Source organism: Ranitomeya imitator, chromosome 2 (genome assembly GCF_032444005.1).
Source record: "Ranitomeya imitator isolate aRanImi1 chromosome 2, aRanImi1.pri, whole genome shotgun sequence".
In the NCBI taxonomy this organism is placed as follows: Eukaryota; Metazoa; Chordata; class Amphibia; order Anura; family Dendrobatidae; genus Ranitomeya; species Ranitomeya imitator.
In genome coordinates, this window is record NC_091283.1 from 301943083 (window position 1) to 301964929 (window position 21847).

General features: G+C 45.0%; 1 protein-coding gene across 1 annotated transcript in view; it reads left to right on the forward strand.

Moving 5' to 3' along the window:
* Positions 1-21847, forward strand: part of LOC138666452 (zinc finger protein 850-like) — a 132855-nt gene that overhangs the window by 50015 nt on the left and 60993 nt on the right. The window contains exons 8-13 of the mRNA XM_069754676.1: positions 15068-15347; positions 15430-15553; positions 15637-15734; positions 15933-16023; positions 18138-19268; positions 19311-19376. Of these exons, the coding sequence (XP_069610777.1) occupies positions 15068-15347; positions 15430-15553; positions 15637-15734; positions 15933-16023; positions 18138-19268; positions 19311-19376 (1790 nt within the window). The remainder of the gene's footprint in view (positions 1-15067; positions 15348-15429; positions 15554-15636; positions 15735-15932; positions 16024-18137; positions 19269-19310; positions 19377-21847) is intronic.

A 21847-nucleotide genomic window follows, 5' to 3' on the forward strand; every position in this document is an offset into this window, starting at 1 on the left:
TCTATGGACAGTTCAGGATGCTAAGAGCAAACTAGGATCTACGGACAGTTCAGGGAGCAAAGAGCAAACTAGGATCTACGGACAGTTCAGGGAGCAAAGAGTAAACTAGGATCTACGGACAGTTCAGGGATCGAAGAGCAAACTAGGATCTATAAACAGTTCAGGGAGCGAAGAGCAAACTAGGATCTATAAACAATTCAGGGAGCGAAGAGCAAACTAGGATCTATGGACAGTTCAGGGAGCGAAGAACAAACTGGGATCTATGGACAGTTCAGGGAGCGAAGAGCAAATTAGGATCTATGGACAGTTCAGGGAGCGAAGAGCAAACTAGGATCTACAGACAGTTCAGGGAGCGAAGAGCAAACTAGGATCTATGGACAGTTCAGGGAGCGAAGAGCAAATTAGGATCTACGGACAGTTCAGGGAGGGAAGAACAAACTAGGATCTATGGACAGTTCAGGGAGCGAAGAGCAAATTAGGATCTACGGACAGTTCAGGGAGGGAAGAGCAAACTAGGATCTACAGACACAGTTCAGGGAGGGAAGAGCAAACTAGGATCTACGGACAGTTCAGGGAGCGAAGAGCAAACTAGGATCTACGGACAGTTCAGGGAGCGAAGAACAAACTAGGATCTACGGACAGTTCAGGGAGCAAAGAGCAAACTAGGATCTATGGACAGTTCAGGGAGCGAAGAACAAACTAGGATCTATGGAGAGTTCAGGGAGCGAAGAACAAACTAGGATCTATGGACAGTTCAGGGAGCAAAGAGCAAACTAGGATCTATGGACAGTTCAGGGAGCGAAGAACAAACTAGGATCTATGGACAGTTCAGGGAGCGAAGAGCAAATTAGGATCCACGGACAGTTCAGAGAGCGAAGAGCAAACTCGGATCTACAGACACAGTTCAGGGAGGGAAGAGCAAACTAGGATCTACAGACACAGTTCAGGGAGCGAAGAGCAAACTAGGATCTATGGACAGTTCAGGGAGCGAAGAACAAACTGGGATCTATGGACAGTTCAGGGAGCGAAGAGCAAATTAGGATCTATGGACAGTTCAGGGAGCGAAGAGCAAACTAGGATCTATGGACAGTTGAGGGAGCGAAGAGCAAATTAGGATCTACGGACAGTTCAGGGAAGAAAGAGCAAACTAGGATCTATGGACAGTTCAGGATGCTAAGAGCAAACTAGGATCTACGGACAGTTCAGGGAGCAAAGAGCAAACTAGGATCTACGGACAGTTCAGGGAGCAAAGAGTAAACTAGGATCTACGGACAGTTCAGGGATCGAAGAGCAAACTAGGATCTATAAACAGTTCAGGGAGCGAAGAGCAAACTAGGATCTATAAACAATTCAGGGAGCGAAGAGCAAACTAGGATCTATGGACAGTTCAGGGAGCGAAGAACAAACTGGGATCTATGGACAGTTCAGGGAGCGAAGAGCAAATTAGGATCTATGGACAGTTCAGGGAGCGAAGAGCAAACTAGGATCTACAGACAGTTCAGGGAGCGAAGAGCAAACTAGGATCTATGGACAGTTCAGGGAGCGAAGAGCAAATTAGGATCTACGGACAGTTCAGGGAGGGAAGAACAAACTAGGATCTATGGACAGTTCAGGGAGCGAAGAGCAAATTAGGATCTACGGACAGTTCAGGGAGGGAAGAGCAAACTAGGATCTACAGACACAGTTCAGGGAGGGAAGAGCAAACTAGGATCTACGGACAGTTCAGGGAGCGAAGAGCAAACTAGGATCTACGGACAGTTCAGGGAGCGAAGAACAAACTAGGATCTACGGACAGTTCAGGGAGCAAAGAGCAAACTAGGATCTATGGACAGTTCAGGGAGCGAAGAACAAACTAGGATCTATGGAGAGTTCAGGGAGCGAAGAACAAACTAGGATCTATGGACAGTTCAGGGAGCAAAGAGCAAACTAGGATCTATGGACAGTTCAGGGAGCGAAGAACAAACTAGGATCTATGGACAGTTCAGGGAGCGAAGAGCAAATTAGGATCCACGGACAGTTCAGAGAGCGAAGAGCAAACTCGGATCTACAGACACAGTTCAGGGAGGGAAGAGCAAACTAGGATCTAGAGACACAGTTCAGGGAGCGAAGAGCAAACTAGGATCTATGGACAGTTCAGGGAGCGAAGAACAAACTGGGATCTATGGACAGTTCAGGGAGCGAAGAGCAAATTAGGATCTATGGACAGTTCAGGGAGCGAAGAGCAAACTAGGATCTACAGACAGTTCAGGGAGCGAAGAGCAAACTAGGATCTATGGACAGTTGAGGGAGCGAAGAGCAAATTAGGATCTACGGACAGTTCAGGGAAGAAAGAGCAAACTAGGATCTATGGACAGTTCAGGATGCTAAGAGCAAACTAGGATCTACGGACAGTTCAGGGAGCAAAGAGCAAACTAGGATCTACGGACAGTTCAGGGAGCAAAGAGTAAACTAGGATCTACGGACAGTTCAGGGATCGAAGAGCAAACTAGGATCTATAAACAGTTCAGGGAGCGAAGAGCAAACTAGGATCTATAAACAATTCAGGGAGCGAAGAGCAAACTAGGATCTATGGACAGTTCAGGGAGCGAAGAACAAACTGGGATCTATGGACAGTTCAGGGAGCGAAGAGCAAATTAGGATCTATGGACAGTTCAGGGAGCGAAGAGCAAACTAGGATCTACAGACAGTTCAGGGAGCGAAGAGCAAACTAGGATCTATGGACAGTTCAGGGAGCGAAGAGCAAATTAGGATCTACGGACAGTTCAGGGAGGGAAGAACAAACTAGGATCTATGGACAGTTCAGGGAGCGAAGAGCAAATTAGGATCTACGGACAGTTCAGGGAGGGAAGAGCAAACTAGGATCTACAGACACAGTTCAGGGAGGGAAGAGCAAACTAGGATCTACGGACAGTTCAGGGAGCGAAGAGCAAACTAGGATCTACGGACAGTTCAGGGAGCGAAGAACAAACTAGGATCTACGGACAGTTCAGGGAGCAAAGAGCAAACTAGGATCTATGGACAGTTCAGGGAGCGAAGAACAAACTAGGATCTATGGAGAGTTCAGGGAGCGAAGAACAAACTAGGATCTATGGACAGTTCAGGGAGCAAAGAGCAAACTAGGATCTATGGACAGTTCAGGGAGCGAAGAACAAACTAGGATCTATGGACAGTTCAGGGAGCGAAGAGCAAATTAGGATCCACGGACAGTTCAGAGAGCGAAGAGCAAACTCGGATCTACAGACACAGTTCAGGGAGGGAAGAGCAAACTAGGATCTACAGACACAGTTCAGGGAGCGAAGAGCAAACTAGGATCTATGGACAGTTCAGGGAGCGAAGAACAAACTGGGATCTATGGACAGTTCAGGGAGCGAAGAGCAAATTAGGATCTATGGACAGTTCAGGGAGCGAAGAGCAAACTAGGATCTATGGACAGTTGAGGGAGCGAAGAGCAAATTAGGATCTACGGACAGTTCAGGGAAGAAAGAGCAAACTAGGATCTATGGACAGTTCAGGATGCTAAGAGCAAACTAGGATCTACGGACAGTTCAGGGAGCAAAGAGCAAACTAGGATCTACGGACAGTTCAGGGAGCAAAGAGTAAACTAGGATCTACGGACAGTTCAGGGATCGAAGAGCAAACTAGGATCTATAAACAGTTCAGGGAGCGAAGAGCAAACTAGGATCTATAAACAATTCAGGGAGCGAAGAGCAAACTAGGATCTATGGACAGTTCAGGGAGCGAAGAACAAACTGGGATCTATGGACAGTTCAGGGAGCGAAGAGCAAATTAGGATCTATGGACAGTTCAGGGAGCGAAGAGCAAACTAGGATCTACAGACAGTTCAGGGAGCGAAGAGCAAACTAGGATCTATGGACAGTTCAGGGAGCGAAGAGCAAATTAGGATCTACGGACAGTTCAGGGAGGGAAGAACAAACTAGGATCTATGGACAGTTCAGGGAGCGAAGAGCAAATTAGGATCTACGGACAGTTCAGGGAGGGAAGAGCAAACTAGGATCTACAGACACAGTTCAGGGAGGGAAGAGCAAACTAGGATCTACGGACAGTTCAGGGAGCGAAGAGCAAACTAGGATCTACGGACAGTTCAGGGAGCGAAGAACAAACTAGGATCTACGGACAGTTCAGGGAGCAAAGAGCAAACTAGGATCTATGGACAGTTCAGGGAGCGAAGAACAAACTAGGATCTATGGAGAGTTCAGGGAGCGAAGAACAAACTAGGATCTATGGACAGTTCAGGGAGCAAAGAGCAAACTAGGATCTATGGACAGTTCAGGGAGCGAAGAACAAACTAGGATCTATGGACAGTTCAGGGAGCGAAGAGAAAATTAGGATCCACGGACAGTTCAGAGAGCGAAGAGCAAACTCGGATCTACAGACACAGTTCAGGGAGGGAAGAGCAAACTAGGATCTAGAGACACAGTTCAGGGAGCGAAGAGCAAACTAGGATCTATGGACAGTTCAGGGAGCGAAGAACAAACTGGGATCTATGGACAGTTCAGGGAGCGAAGAGCAAATTAGGATCTATGGACAGTTCAGGGAGCGAAGAGCAAACTAGGATCTACAGACAGTTCAGGGAGCGAAGAGCAAACTAGGATCTATGGACAGTTGAGGGAGCGAAGAGCAAATTAGGATCTACGGACAGTTCAGGGAAGAAAGAGCAAACTAGGATCTATGGACAGTTCAGGATGCTAAGAGCAAACTAGGATCTACGGACAGTTCAGGGAGCAAAGAGCAAACTAGGATCTACGGACAGTTCAGGGAGCAAAGAGTAAACTAGGATCTACGGACAGTTCAGGGATCGAAGAGCAAACTAGGATCTATAAACAGTTCAGGGAGCGAAGAGCAAACTAGGATCTATAAACAATTCAGGGAGCGAAGAGCAAACTAGGATCTATGGACAGTTCAGGGAGCGAAGAACAAACTGGGATCTATGGACAGTTCAGGGAGCGAAGAGCAAATTAGGATCTATGGACAGTTCAGGGAGCGAAGAGCAAACTAGGATCTACAGACAGTTCAGGGAGCGAAGAGCAAACTAGGATCTATGGACAGTTCAGGGAGCGAAGAGCAAATTAGGATCTACGGACAGTTCAGGGAGGGAAGAACAAACTAGGATCTATGGACAGTTCAGGGAGCGAAGAGCAAATTAGGATCTACGGACAGTTCAGGGAGGGAAGAGCAAACTAGGATCTACAGACACAGTTCAGGGAGGGAAGAGCAAACTAGGATCTACGGACAGTTCAGGGAGCGAAGAGCAAACTAGGATCTACGGACAGTTCAGGGAGCGAAGAACAAACTAGGATCTACGGACAGTTCAGGGAGCAAAGAGCAAACTAGGATCTATGGACAGTTCAGGGAGCGAAGAACAAACTAGGATCTATGGAGAGTTCAGGGAGCGAAGAACAAACTAGGATCTATGGACAGTTCAGGGAGCAAAGAGCAAACTAGGATCTATGGACAGTTCAGGGAGCGAAGAACAAACTAGGATCTATGGACAGTTCAGGGAGCGAAGAGCAAATTAGGATCCACGGACAGTTCAGAGAGCGAAGAGCAAACTCGGATCTACAGACACAGTTCAGGGAGGGAAGAGCAAACTAGGATCTAGAGACACAGTTCAGGGAGCGAAGAGCAAACTAGGATCTATGGACAGTTCAGGGAGCGAAGAACAAACTGGGATCTATGGACAGTTCAGGGAGCGAAGAGCAAATTAGGATCTATGGACAGTTCAGGGAGCGAAGAGCAAACTAGGATCTACAGACAGTTCAGGGAGCGAAGAGCAAACTAGGATCTATGGACAGTTGAGGGAGCGAAGAGCAAATTAGGATCTACGGACAGTTCAGGGAAGAAAGAGCAAACTAGGATCTATGGACAGTTCAGGATGCTAAGAGCAAACTAGGATCTACGGACAGTTCAGGGAGCAAAGAGCAAACTAGGATCTACGGACAGTTCAGGGAGCAAAGAGTAAACTAGGATCTACGGACAGTTCAGGGATCGAAGAGCAAACTAGGATCTATAAACAGTTCAGGGAGCGAAGAGCAAACTAGGATCTATAAACAATTCAGGGAGCGAAGAGCAAACTAGGATCTATGGACAGTTCAGGGAGCGAAGAACAAACTGGGATCTATGGACAGTTCAGGGAGCGAAGAGCAAATTAGGATCTATGGACAGTTCAGGGAGCGAAGAGCAAACTAGGATCTACAGACAGTTCAGGGAGCGAAGAGCAAACTAGGATCTATGGACAGTTCAGGGAGCGAAGAGCAAATTAGGATCTACGGACAGTTCAGGGAGGGAAGAACAAACTAGGATCTATGGACAGTTCAGGGAGCGAAGAGCAAATTAGGATCTACGGACAGTTCAGGGAGGGAAGAGCAAACTAGGATCTACAGACACAGTTCAGGGAGGGAAGAGCAAACTAGGATCTACGGACAGTTCAGGGAGCGAAGAGCAAACTAGGATCTACGGACAGTTCAGGGAGCGAAGAACAAACTAGGATCTACGGACAGTTCAGGGAGCAAAGAGCAAACTAGGATCTATGGACAGTTCAGGGAGCGAAGAACAAACTAGGATCTATGGAGAGTTCAGGGAGCGAAGAACAAACTAGGATCTTTGGACAGTTCAGGGAGCAAAGAGCAAACTAGGATCTATGGACAGTTCAGGGAGCGAAGAACAAACTAGGATCTATGGACAGTTCAGGGAGCGAAGAGCAAATTAGGATCCACGGACAGTTCAGAGAGCGAAGAGCAAACTCGGATCTACAGACACAGTTCAGGGAGGGAAGAGCAAACTAGGATCTACAGACACAGTTCAGGGAGCGAAGAGCAAACTAGGATCTATGGACAGTTCAGGGAGCGAAGAACAAACTGGGATCTATGGACAGTTCAGGGAGCGAAGAGCAAATTAGGATCTATGGACAGTTCAGGGAGCGAAGAGCAAACTAGGATCTATGGACAGTTGAGGGAGCGAAGAGCAAATTAGGATCTACGGACAGTTCAGGGAAGAACGAGCAAACTAGGATCTATGGACAGTTCAGGATGCTAAGAGCAAACTAGGATCTACGGACAGTTCAGGGAGCAAAGAGCAAACTAGGATCTACGGACAGTTCAGGGAGCAAAGAGTAAACTAGGATCTACGGACAGTTCAGGGATCGAAGAGCAAACTAGGATCTATAAACAGTTCAGGGAGCGAAGAGCAAACTAGGATCTATAAACAATTCAGGGAGCGAAGAGCAAACTAGGATCTATGGACAGTTCAGGGAGCGAAGAACAAACTGGGATCTATGGACAGTTCAGGGAGCGAAGAGCAAATTAGGATCTATGGACAGTTCAGGGAGCGAAGAGCAAACTAGGATCTACAGACAGTTCAGGGAGCGAAGAGCAAACTAGGATCTATGGACAGTTCAGGGAGCGAAGAGCAAATTAGGATCTACGGACAGTTCAGGGAGGGAAGAACAAACTAGGATCTATGGACAGTTCAGGGAGCGAAGAGCAAATTAGGATCTACGGACAGTTCAGGGAGGGAAGAGCAAACTAGGATCTACAGACACAGTTCAGGGAGGGAAGAGCAAACTAGGATCTACGGACAGTTCAGGGAGCGAAGAGCAAACTAGGATCTACGGACAGTTCAGGGAGCGAAGAACAAACTAGGATCTACGGACAGTTCAGGGAGCAAAGAGCAAACTAGGATCTATGGACAGTTCAGGGAGCGAAGAACAAACTAGGATCTATGGAGAGTTCAGGGAGCGAAGAACAAACTAGGATCTATGGACAGTTCAGGGAGCAAAGAGCAAACTAGGATCTATGGACAGTTCAGGGAGCGAAGAACAAACTAGGATCTATGGACAGTTCAGGGAGCGAAGAGCAAATTAGGATCCACGGACAGTTCAGAGAGCGAAGAGCAAACTCGGATCTACAGACACAGTTCAGGAAGGGAAGAGCAAACTAGGATCTACAGACACAGTTCAGGGAGGGAAGAGCAAACTAGGATCTATGGACAGTTCAGGGAGCGAAGAGCAAACTAGGATCTATGGACAGTTCAGGGAGCGAAGAACAAACTGGGATCTATGGACAGTTCAGGGAGCGAAGAGCAAATTAGAATCTATGGACAGTTCAGGGAGCGAAGAGCAAACTAGGATCTACAGACAGTTCAGGGAGCGAAGAGCAAACTAGGATCTATGGACAGTTCAGGGAGCGAAGAGCAAATTAGGATCTACGGACAGTTCAGGGAGGGAAGAACAAACTAGGATCTATGGACAGTTCAGGGAGCGAAGAGCAAATTAGGATCTACGGACAGTTCAGGGAGGGAAGAGTAAACTAGGATCTACAGACACAGTTCAGGGAGGGAAGAGCAAACTAGGATCTACGGACAGTTCAGGGAGCATTATACTCTGTAATTAGAGAGATACATCGTCCTCCTGCACTGTGGAATTAGATTGGTATATTCCTCTATAGTGTGTACTTAACGTGGGCAATACATCTGATAGGTCCATACACACATGGCTCTGTACACACACGGCTCCGCTCCGTACACCTCATACACACACGGCTCCGCTCTGTACATATAATACACACATGGCTCCGCTCCGTACACCCCGTACACACATGGCTCTACTACATCCACACTGTAAACCCCTCCTAACCCCACATATAAACTTCCCCTCATCCAGCACCATGACAACCAGCACAGCAGAGTCCTCCATACACTGAGGCCCCTCATCATGTGACCCCTGACTCCTCCCCTCCTGTGACCTCATCACAGGTCCTGTGCACACAGAGCAGCCATATATGTGGTGTGGGGCTCTGCAGGTGGAGGTATGTGGAGATTCCCTATTACTGAGTGTGGAGGGGACATTAACCCCTTCAGCACTGAGACTCTTATGGGGTTTTTGTTGCCACTTTATAAGAATTATAACGTTTTTGTGCTGTAATACAATATAATAGATACATACAACCCAACTATGGGAGACAGGAAGTGAGGTAACGGATTGTTCTCATAGTACAGGGCCCCTTTCTTGGCACCACACAGTGTAATGCCCCCAATATGCCCCTTATGCAGTATATATGATGCCCCCACACAGTATAATGCCCCCATAATGTCCCTGTAATCAGGTGACCGGATATGTTGTCGCAGGTCTCGACCTGTTCTCTGATGAGCCCACCCTAGAGATAACGTCATGGCACCGGAGATATAAGACACAATGCACCCTGGTATGTATCTGAAGTATCTCTAGTTTATTGAGCTTACACACACTTTTTATATGCATTCTTATGTCGGCGGCGGATTCTCCATATATGGGCTAAGCGTTGGAGAGTTTACTCCCTCGTCTCCCTATGGTTTCGCAAACATATTTTTCTATACAAAACATTATTCGTTATCTTCCAAGGACATTTCATCCTCCATGCTCTGCTACAATTAGTTCAATAACAGCAATATCAGCGGTATGAAGAATAGTGAATAACAACTTGTTTATCTGACCTTTAGTAACACACAAAATGGAGGCAAGCAGGATAAAATGGATCCTGCTATAACAATTTCCCCCATTTTATTCACTATTCTTAATAAACTGTTCTGCCTGTAGGATTTGTTAGTATATATCATCATCAGCTGTGTGAGTGCAGAATTTCCCAGTACACACAGAGATACACTTAAAAACTATTTTGAACATTATATATGCAATAAGGACAATCGGAACAATATGCAATAAGCTTTGTAAAATCCCAGCTACCCAGCCCCTGATCCCCTTAAACCAATTGGCTGGGTTGAGGAAAGAGAAAGTATCTGACCAGCAGCTGCCCTTATCGTTGTCATATTGGTCTCTGAGTCTTTGAATGTCTTCTAACTTTAGAACAATTAGTCCAAGCAAACAGTTCCTCAGGTTATACAGGGATAGCTAGGAAGGCAATACTTGTGGCTGACGTCGGTGAATGCGTACAGATCCAACAGTCTGATAAGGGCTGGGAATTTCTCAACGAGTCATCTATCAATTTTCTGTGATGTTGCACAAACTTATTGTTCAAGGATTTTGGAGAATTCAGACTGTTCCATGCGATTACGCATAATATCGTGGAAATCGAAACCAGCCAAAACATTATGTTTTCTTTATCGGCTGTCGGGTTCTTTAACTCGCTTGCAGTGTGATGCGTAGATCCAACTAGGTTTTCCTTCGAGCTTGACAGCTGTGGCTGTGGTCAGGAGCAGTTGGTATGGTCCGTCAAATCTTGGTTCCAGGCTCTTCTGGATGTGCCGCTTTATCACTACCCAGTCTCCTGGCTCCAAGGGATGGTATCCAGGAACCTTGTCTGGGTCTGGAAGAGAACTGAAAACAGTTAAATGCACTTTAGCAAGGTGTCCATGTAAGGCCTGCACATAGCTAGTCAAGTCCTGGTACTTGAGCTGCAACTGTTGTGGAAAGAAACATCCAAGATTGGGGCCCCTGCCAAACAGAATCTCATACGGTGACAGTCCTGTCTTCCTGTTTGGGGTATATCTTACTAAAAACAAAGCCAGAGGAAGGCATTCTGTCCATGGTTTACCAGTCTCTGCCATTACCTTCTGGATTTTAAGCTTAAGAGTTCCTTTTAGTCCCTCCACTTTTCCACTGCTCTGTGGATGGTATGGAGTATGCAATGCTTGACTTACCCCTAGTGCTGCCATTACGTCTGACATGATCTCTCCAGTAAAATGGGAACCTCGATCGCTTTTAATGACCTCAGGAACTCCATACCTGCATATGATCTCAGCCATCAGTTTCTTCGCTGTTGTCTTAGCCGTAGCTTTGGCAACTGGGCCAACCTGAGAATAAATCAATGCATACTCATACGTCCCTACCCTAAGCAACTGAATATACTCAATCTGCAGTCTCTGAAATGGGTAAAGGGGCCGGGGAGTGTGTTTGGATGGAGTTTTCACTGTCCTACCCTGATTATATGTGGCACATGTCATGCAGCTCTGTACCTGCCTTTCTGCACTGGTGGAAAACCCGGGGGCAATCCATTGTTTCTTTAGGGTGTCACACATGGCCATCTTCGAGTGGTGCACATACCCGTGCAGAACCTGTGCCATCATTGGGTACAGTGCCTGTGGTAGGCAGACCTTTTCACCCCTCCCCCATAGTCCAGTGACTGTATCAGAGCAGGCTCCTATATTTTGCCACCTATCTTTCTCCTCCTTACTTGCCTGTTCTTGTAACCGGGCTAAGATGTCTTTTGACACAAGTGGAGACGGTGGGGTGTCCAGGTTACGTACTTTAGAGGCTACAGGAGTGCTTGCTGCGTTCTTGGCAGCCTGGTCTGCCAGTGCATTACCCTTTGTCTGTCCATCAGTGCCTTTGGTATGTGCCTTTACCTTTATGATGCCTGCTTGGGTGGGAAGCTGTATTGCATTCATAAGTTGCTGAACTGCCTCAGCATCTTTAATGGGGTGGCCATTTGCTGTCAGGAAAGCCCTGGCTCTCCAGATAGGCCCATAATCGTGTGCAATGCCAAAAGCATACCTGGTATCAGTGTAGATATTTACAGTCTTACCTTCTGCTAGTTTGCACGCTTCTGTGAGCGCCTTGAGCTCTGCTTCTTGTGCAGACATATGAGCTGGCATTGACTCTGCCTTGATTACCTCATGTTCTGAGACCACAGCATATCCGGTACAGAATCGTCCTTAGTCATCTTGGTGACGGGATCCATCTACAAAAAGCTCAAAATCCACATTAGGTATGGGCACACTAGAGACAGTAGGGAGACCAGCCGTTTTCTGAGACATCAATTCCAGACAGTCATGTGGTTTAGAAACCTGATCTTGTTCCTCTGGATCCATTCTAGAAAGAAAAAGAGTGTCCTTTTCCATGTCACCTCCCCCTCCCCCATTTAGATCCATAGGAACTGGGAGAAGAGTAGCGGGGTTTAGGACAGTGCACCTTTTCAAAGTCACAGTAGTAGGCATGAGAATAGCACACTGAAGTCGCAGCTGTCTGGCCATGGACAGGTGGCTAGGTTGTACTTGGTTAAGGATACTATGTACATCATGTGGGGTATGGACCGTCAGTGGGTGATCCAAAACAATCTCTGAAGACTTGTGTAGCAACAGCTGGACAGACAACACAGCCCGAACACAGGAGGGACTTCCTCTTGCCACTGTATCCAGGTGGCCGCTGTAATAAGCAACAGGTCTCTGTTTGTCTAGATGAAGCTGAGTCAGCACACCCATAGCATGTTCTTCATTTTCATGAAGAAAGAGGTTAAAAGGAAGGGCATAATTGGGGATGCCCACAGCTGGAAAGGAAACAATGCATAATTTCAGAGAGTAAAAACAGTCAAGTGCCTCTGGTGTAAGGCAGGAGGGGACAGGTTACATTAAGATGGAGGCAGAACGAATCCCTGGATGACAGTAGGAAGTTAGTCCTAGAAACACACGGAGGCCCTGCAAATTCCGTGGGGGCTGCATGTCCATGATGGCCTGTTTTCCCTCAGGGGTGAGGTGCTTTTTCCCTGGAGAGAGACAATGTCCTAGAAACACAACTTAAGCAAAACTGTAATTTTTGTTTGGATACCTTGCACCCCTGTTCATGGAGAAAAAAGAGTAAAGAGATTGTGGCCATTTTACAAAGAGAACGAGAAGGAGCACACAGCAATAGGTCATCAACATACTGAATGAAAACTGCTCCTTTAACATGCCAGCCTTGTAGGACTTGTGCCATGCACTGTGAGAAGATGGTAGGAGAATTCAGGGCTCCTTGTGGTAGGACAGTCCAAGAATACTGCTTATTGCGGAAGGTAAAAGCAAAAAGATACTGACAATCTGGGTGCAATGGAACACTGAAAAAGGCATTTCCTAAGTCAATCACTGAAAAACAAATACTGTTAACAGGTATGTGTGCCCACAAGGTGTGTGGGTTAGGAACCAAGGGAGCAAGCAGTTCTGTTGCGGCATCTGAGGTCATGGACCATTCTATAATTCACCGGCTCCCCAGGCCTAATCTTCTTCTTTACTGGATTCAAGGGAGTGTTGCAAACGGACTGTGTAGGCACAACAACCCCTGATTCCAGCAATTTTTGTAACTGTGTGTCTATTGCAGCCTCCTGAGCAGCACTCAAAGGGTACTGATGCAATAGGGGTGGTGCTGCCCCTGGTTTCAATTTGACTATTATGGGGAAAACTTTGAGTTTTCCCACATCAGTTTTGCCTTTTGCCCACAGATCAGTGGGGAGTTGATCCAGGGCAGGTGCAGTGGGCGGATCACTTTCTGCAGTATTTGCAGCTGCATCCAGGGCCATAATCTTGCAGAGGGTACTGGGTTTAAGTTGAGGGGTCATAGTCACTGTTCCGTCATCATGGTAAGTAATAACTGCCCGTAGTTTCCGCAAAACATCAGCACCTAGCAAATTACATTGTCCCCTGTGGGCCACCTTTAACTGAGTCAGAATGGTCTTCCCACAAATGGAGAGGGGAATGGGTTCTGTCAGTCCCAAGGTCTGGGTCGGCGCATTGAAAGGTGTGGCCATGACAAAGTCGGTGGTGTCACGGAAGGGTAATGGACAGTCTGAAAGCGTGATAACTGAGTTGTCAGCTCCTGTATCAACCTGAAAGTCAGCTGTAGTTCCTTCTGGCAGGCTCATCTGTACTGTACACTCGGGGTTGGGAGGTAGAGTGACTAGAGAACACAGTTGCAGGCTGCCAGTTACCTATTCGTTGGTCTGGAGGGCGGGAACATTATCTGGGTATGGGTTTGTGCGACAATCTTTCCTAAAATGTCCCGGTTTCTTACATCCGTAACACAATCTAGGGCCGTAGTGGGTCCTCCACGTCCTCCTCCTCTCTGTGCGGGTCCACTCCTCTGAAAGTGAACCTTAGTCTTCTGCTTCTGCGAGTCCAAACTGACTCCATGTGCAATCTTAGCAAGATCCCCTGGGGGACAGGATCTCCAATCTGGCCTACTTGCCATTCCCTTCTCTCTCACATACTTATCAATCCCTTGCATATATGCATGACTTAACAAACGTGTCGCGGTTCTATCATCTTCACCATAACCCATATCAGACCGTCGCTGTTGCAACCAGTGTGTTAAGGCTAGTTATTAGTATGGGATATTCTGGAATTTTATTTATGTTTTTAATGTATTTGTGTACGTGCGGTCATTTTGTGTGATTGTGCAATATAGGTCCTTTATAACATCCTATAATGTACCAGGGCTGAATCACCCTTTAATAGTGACAGCTGTGGTGTGAACACATCTAACTCCCCCTCCGGTCTTCCTGGTGGCTGCCCGGATGGTTATACTAGAGTTTCTCTGCTCCGTCCTACAACCTTTGTGAAGCATCACCCTCTAACAGTGATGTGAATATATGTAACTCCTCCTCAGGTTCTCTTGGTGGCTGTCCGGATGGTTACTTTGGAGTTCTTTGCTCCATCTCGCAGTTTCTGTGAAGCATCTGTCAGTCACAATCTTTTTTGCCTGCATTCATTGGTGGCATGATGGGATAGCTCCTCACACTCGAATTTGATTGACTGCTTGACGGCATGAGTCATATGACTCTCATATATAAACAAGCCCGCTTACACTTATTGGTCTCAGGATGGTGTAACTCCGCCTTTTCCAGTTAGGCCATAAGTCCTCCTAATAAAGTCTATCAGGGCTCGCTGGGCCGCCTTCACTTCAACCAGCTTTCACCTTCTGTTGTACTACCCTGGACCAACACCTGTACTGACGTCAGTGCTGGAAGCTATGGCCCGGCTCAGTCGCGCCTCCTGCTCTTTACAATTGCAATTCCAATTATGCTCCAGTCCTTACAAGACTAGAAAATAGAACATCTACACGTTCTATCTCCTGATATGTTTCCCTTATTATCTACAGTAATTGTATTATTACACAGGATTTTTATGATGTTACATCGGCTCATCTTCTCATTCAGGTCTCTCAGTGAAGATCTTCTATAGAAGAAAATTTTCTTGATTTACCCATTAAAGATGGATATGGACAAAGAAAAGATGGCAGATACGATATTACACCTCACCATAGAGATCCTCTCCCAACTTACTGGAGAGGTGAGAGATTCTGATGACGTCACATTACATCATTCTTATCTATGGGAATAACAGATGGACAGAACTGGAGAGGTGAGGACTCTGGAAATGTCTGCAGTGAGATTAATGTGTCTCTCCATAACCAGGATTACACAGTAGTGAAGAAGACCTCTAGTGAGCGCTGTCAGGACCCTGTGTCTGAGGGATGGGGAAGACCCCTGAGCCCAATCACGGGGCCTCCACCTCACCTGATACATGAGCACATCAATGACCAGAAGATCCTAGAACTCACCTACAAGATGATTGAGCTGCTGACTGGAGAGGTGACACTGCTGGGAATGCTGGGACATTGTACAGTAACGCTATAAAGGGATCGGGGGATGACGGTATCATTGTATGTGTCAGGTTCCTATAAGGTGTCAGGATGTCGCCGTCTATTTCTCCATGGAGGAGTGGGAGTATTTAGAAGGACACAAAGATCTGTACAAGGACGTCATGATGGAGGTTCCCCAGCCCCTCACATCACCAGGTAATAGACAGGACTAAATACACACAACATATAATTATCTGTATACAGAGAATTAATTCAGTCCCTGTATGTATTTCCTCCAGATCTATCCAGTAAGAGGACAGCAACAGAGAACTGTTCCCATCCTTTTCTTCTACAGGACTATAAACAAGGAGATCCCAAGGTTCCTCAGGATCATCAGGTAGATGGAGAGAAGGTGTCATGAGATCTTTACAATGTGTAGACAACGGCTGTGAAGGTCTTGCATTCAGTCTTGTTTTATCCACCAATATTATATGTTTTATACTTGTGTAATGAGAATGGTGGAGATGGCAGGATTAGAGCTGATCATTGATGTGACTTCTCCATCTCTCTGTGACTTTTGCAATATTTGTTTCAGAGAGAAGATATGACCCAAGTTAATATTACAGAGACATATGTGAGGGGTGATGAGCGGTGTAAAGAGGAGATTCCTACATATGACTACCCAGGTGAGTAGTAACCACTAAATGCAGAGAAGTCACAGATTCTTCTGTCACCGGCTGTGGCTGCTTTATTGATGGTGTAATCCATATCACAATCGTGTGATCACCATTTTGCCTCTAGACCACAACATTTTCCTCCACCCAAAACTGTTCATATACCTTTGGTCATTGAAAGCCCTTTTCTATATAACTTACCACCTGGAGGATCCAGCTACCTCCTGGGATTAGAAGACTCTGACCGTTACCTGCCCAGATCTGTAAACTACAAAGCCAAATGGCAGAGTATGTAGAATGTGCTGACAAGTTAGAAAATCACTTGAAGAAAAATATCATGACAGTCCTGTAAGAGAAAGCGGAGGGTAATGCTGCTGTTGGTTTCCTAAAACCCTGATATCTTATTGGATGAATCTACCTTCTCTCCCTTCTGTGCTGCTGAATGTTCTCATATGGTCCCTACAAGACCAGGTCCAGTCTTTCTGGCCAAACTTCGCTTTTATGATCAACAACATTGAATGTGGAGTGAGGCCAAGTGTGAATTTCTGGACAATAACAAACAGAATTTCCCTTCATCCTGACTTTTCAATTTCTTTTAAAACTGACTAACTGTCAGATAGAGTGCAACCTTTTTTTGTATATTGTAGATGGAGGTAGCTGCTCCTCGTATGCACCTATTCACACTAGTTTGGATGTGCCAGTCGTTTTTCTGTCATTTGGATGGTATTGCAGGTACCCTAATCTTAGTGGCTGGACAGAGCCAGTGACGCCCAGAGCTTCTGATTCCAACGTTTCCTCAATCACTAGCATTGCCTGCAGAATGAATAAGGCCTAGCCTGATGACAGACGCAGACGTTGCTGGGGAAGATCCCAGAGATTATGGGACACACCATTTGAACAAGCCTTAATATTACACAATGGCAAAAAAAACAGAACAGTAGACTTATCCATAAAGTGACATCATTTTGAAGATTATAACCCTCAGTGAATTGTTCTATAGGACTATTTTGACTCCACAGGCATATTCTGAAAATTAGCACGCAATGGATGTTGTAGTAAAAATTTCAAATATAACATTTTATTACCCAACACATGGTGCCCAGATTGTGCTCCAGGAGACACCCACACTGTAATTTAAGTGGGTTCTTCTTACTATAGTAATGCCAAATACATGGATACTAAATGTGGTTTGGGCCCACTGCAATGCTCAGAAGCGAGGGGTAGATTTGACTTTGGGAGAGGGAATATTGCTGGATTGGTTTATGAAAGCCATGTTGCTTTTGAAGAGCCTTTGAGACAAGTGGATATCGCGACAAAGGGGCCAAACAATCGCGGCATTTGGTTTAAAAAACTCCTGCACTGGTTAAAATTACTTCACCATCTTATTAAACCATTTTTTCCTTGCTAGCAGTTTCATTGCTTAATCTATTCAGCTCCTGAAGCTTTTCTATATGGATTGTATCAGCTGTTCAGTTTTTCCCACTTTCCTCTTCTATGTATGCTCACCTCTGGCACTTAGGGGTGCCAGTGTTAGTGCTTACTGCCTGGTGTGTAGCTGAAGGTATTGTCAGTGGTTGAAGATGGCTTTTGGAGCTTTGGTCAGGAGATTGTTGTTTGGAGTTTTGTTTGCATGCACATCCCCATCGTCTGCTATTTGGTTTCTCTTTCCTTTAACTTTCCCGTGTTCCCTTTTGTTGTTTTGTGAGTGTACTTTATATGATTGTTATTTTCATTTATCCCTGTCCGTCTTCCCCTTATTTGTCTGGTTAGTGCATTCCTATACTCTTCAGTGGGGACTTGTTTTTGTGCTAGAAGTTTTTATTGGTATTTTCACCTTCATAACATTATTTGGAGACTTTTTATTCCATGTTTGAGAGGTAGAATGGACAAACAGTTGAACAACACACTCCACTGGTTCATGCTATGCAGTTTTCTATTATAGTGCAGCAAATGTGGGGCAGTAATAGTACATGGGAGTTTTAAGGATAGACAAAACATCAACATAAATGAAGCTATTTTTTTTCTACACAGCTTGCTATTTTTATGGTCAGTTTAAGTATAAATGTTCAAAAATAAGAAAAATCAATGATATTTTATCCAAAAATAATTGGTTTTATTTTTGGCAGATAACTGTACCAGGAAATTGGAGGGACAGCTGACATCTTCAGTTTTTAAATCAGATGATTTTGAGATCCCACAGAAAACAACTGAAGTGAGTGCCATTACTCCAGATACAGCATCATCCCTTCACAGCAAAGATATGTCTTCTGATTCATTACCAACTACTAAGGAAAATCAAAGTCGCAAAATAAGCATTGAAAAACAAAATGCTCTTAAAGCAAATACGCTATTTTCATGTTTAAAATATGGCAATAGCCTTCATCTCGAAAAGTATGTTCTTAAACATCAAAAAACAGAGAATAGATTTTTTTGTTCCAATTGTGGGAAATGTTTTAACCAGAAATCAAATCTAGTTCGTCACCAGAGAATTCACACAAGTGAGAAGCCTTTTTCATGCTCAGAATGTGGGAAATGTTTTATCCATAAATCAGTTTTGGTTAATCATCAGAGAATTCACACAGGGGAAAAGCCTTTTTTATGTCAAGAATGTGGGAAATATTTTAAACTGAAAGGAAATCTTGTTAAACACCAAAGAACTCACACAGGGGAGAAGCCTTTTTCATGCTCAGAATGTGGGATATGTTTTAACCGGAAAGGGAATCTTGATAGCCATCAGAGAACCCACACAGGGGAGAAGCCATTTTCATGCTCAGAATGTGGGAAACATTTTAGCCAGAAATCATATTTGGTTAAACATCAGAGTACTCACACAGGGGAGAAGCCTTTTTTATGTTCACAATGTGGGAAATCTTTTAAACAGAAAAGAAATCTTGTTAGCCACCAAAGAACTCACACAGGGGAGAAGCCCTTTTCATGTTCAGAATGTGGAAAATGTTTTAACCAGAAACCCGATTTTGTTAAGCACCAGAGAACTCACACAGGGGAGAAGCCTTTTTCATGCTCAGAATGTGGGAAATGTTTTAACCATAAATGGAATCTTTTTGTACACAAAAAAACTCATACAGGAGAGAAGCCTTTTTCATGTTCAGAATGTGGGAAATGTTTTAACCAGAAATCGCAACTTAATAGACATCAGATATACCACACAAGGGAGAAGCCTTTTTCATGCTCAGAATGTGGAAAGTGTTTTGTGAAGAAATCATCTCTTCTTAGTCACCATAGCAGTCACACAGGGTAGAAGCCTTTTTCATGTTCTTAATGTGGGAAATGTATTACAGGGAAATCAACTCTAAATAAACATCAGAGAAGTCACATAGGGGAGAAGCCTTTTTCATGTTCAGAGTGTTGAAAATTATTTAGACAAAAATGTTATCTTCGTAAAGGCGTTGTCCACTAGTAGGATAGATTTTTGTCATACCTCATGTTTGGCCTCATTAAATAAAAACAAAAAACACTCATACTCACCTTCCAAGACAGTGCCATTCCATCGGTGGCAGCAATCGCTTTCCCAGGGCTTATGAGAGGTTGTTGCATCACACAAGCCCTGCACCTAGTACGCGCCAGCTTCACTGTCCCCGCCTTCGGACATATGCTTTCTGACTTCATCTTATTGTTCGATGTGTCCAAATATGGGTATATTTCAAAAGACTGACCGTCACATCCAAACATAGACTGAGTGTGAACAGGTGCTGAACCTAGAGCCGACTCTAGGTTCAGCACCTGTTCACACTCCGTCTATGTTTGGATGTGGCGGTCAGTCTTTTGAAATGTATTCTTTAGCCTTCTGATTGAGCACTCCCGCATCCTAGTCACAGGTGTTTTAATTACAGCAGGTCCAATACCCCTCCATAGAGAAAGAGAATTTTAGTCTAAGAAGAGGTTTCACAGGTACCCATTCAGATGGAGACGTTTATTCTCAGCGAGGAAAGGCAAGTGGAGGACCTGGTATAAGAGAGATGCCGTAAAGTGGCTACCAAGTACACATAAAATTGGCCATTTTTATGCGCTAAACGCTCTCATTTTTCATATTTCTAGTGCAGTAATGCAGTTCAATTTTCGTGTTTCATGTTTGCATGTTTTAGCGCTGCAGTGTGCTGCCTTATTTACTTGACAAATGTGGGTATAGTGACTCCAGTGCTGATTGGGCAGGCATGAGAGGTTTGAGTAAGTGTTTTTATTTTAATTGCAACAAACCTAAGGAATGATAAGGGCTTGTCCAGGTAGCTGACAACCCCTTCAAAGATCAAAAATCCCAGACAAAGAAAAGGTTATTATCATACTTAGAGTGTGAAAAATGATGTACTGTAAAATATTTTTTTGTTAACCGTCAAAAATAACTCAAATAGGTGAGCGTGATCTAGCTGCTCTGAAGAGAAGACATGCTCTCCGTGAGCTCCTGCTTAAATCAGAAGAAAAAACAGGAAAAGACTGACATTTTTTTTTCTATACTAACTCCCCTGAGTCTAGCTGGAACCCCTCTGCACCCTTTGAGGGAGACTCTGTGTGGAAAAACAAAAAAAAGAGGCATCTTCAGGTCCTTCAAGACCCTGAAATGCTGAACAGGTGGGACCCGCAGTGAGAAGGACTCCATATTTCTACCTGAAGCCCCTGCTGAAGATGGCGACACAGAGACAGGAGAGAATACCCTCAAAGTATTAAAGGAGCGGCTACCACTCAGAAGCTCCAACCCCTGCTCCTGCCCGATAATACACCCCTTCTCCCCTCCAGACTACGGTGACAACGGGCCTGACGGTCCCTCATGTGGCGCCTGTCCCCCTCCCACTCTGAACGGGCAGAGGTGTGCGCTCCACTCGGGGATACTCTGGCCAGACAACGGCTAGGAAGCGTGTCACCCTCCACCTTCGTCTCTCCAATGCCTGGGCTGAGCTCTGGGCATTCCTGGACTGGGGCTGCAGCTTTGGCGTCCTGTGGCTCCTCCTTCTGTCCAACACTATATTTGAGAGCTGGGCTCGGCAACGTGCTTGGACACCTGAGGCTGTGGTGGTGAGACCTTCTTCCTGCCTGGACTTGCAGGAGGCAAAGGGCTCTGCACTTGTCTTGACTGCACCTCTCGTTTCAGCGGAGAGAGGTGAGGAGATTCATTTGGGCTGGGGGAGAGGAGATGATGGGAGAAGGAAAAAGGAAAATACTAAAGAGTAAAGAACAAGAAGTGAAAGGAAAGAGAGACTGGAGGATCTAAATAATCTAGTTAGGTGGCATCTCTGGAACCTCTTGCTTTTCTTCTAGAGGGCCACATGAGTCTGGGTTGCCTTTCACTGACTGCCATGTAATTTCATTGCTATCATAGAAAATATGATATATAAAAGAAAAAAGGGAGAAAGTTTTTGTTGCCATCTATTGACCAGTCTTGGTATAGCAAGTGTAACTGTTTTTGATTATTATACACGTCCTTCGCTTTAGAATAAGGGATCCCTTTATTCTCTTACAACAACAACAACCTTTATCTAACTTCTGAAATTGATCATTTCAAATCACTTAAAAGCAGTACATTTAAGATCCGAACATATATCTAAATGTTATAAAATTAAAAAAATAAATAAAGAAAATCTAATTTAATAGCCGTCATAACCAAATGATTTGATTTTACCAATTTATATTTAGGCCAGATTTAACAATGGGCAAATCCGCCAGATCACAACCCGAAGAGACAGTCAAAACTACAAAAACTCCCCAAAAAAGTCAAGAAAAAAAATTCTAGAAAACAAATATCCCTTTACATGCAAATTAGCAAATGAAGTATTACCTTACAATCACATAAACAGAGCTCTTCCTTTATTGCTCAATGGTCGGATAG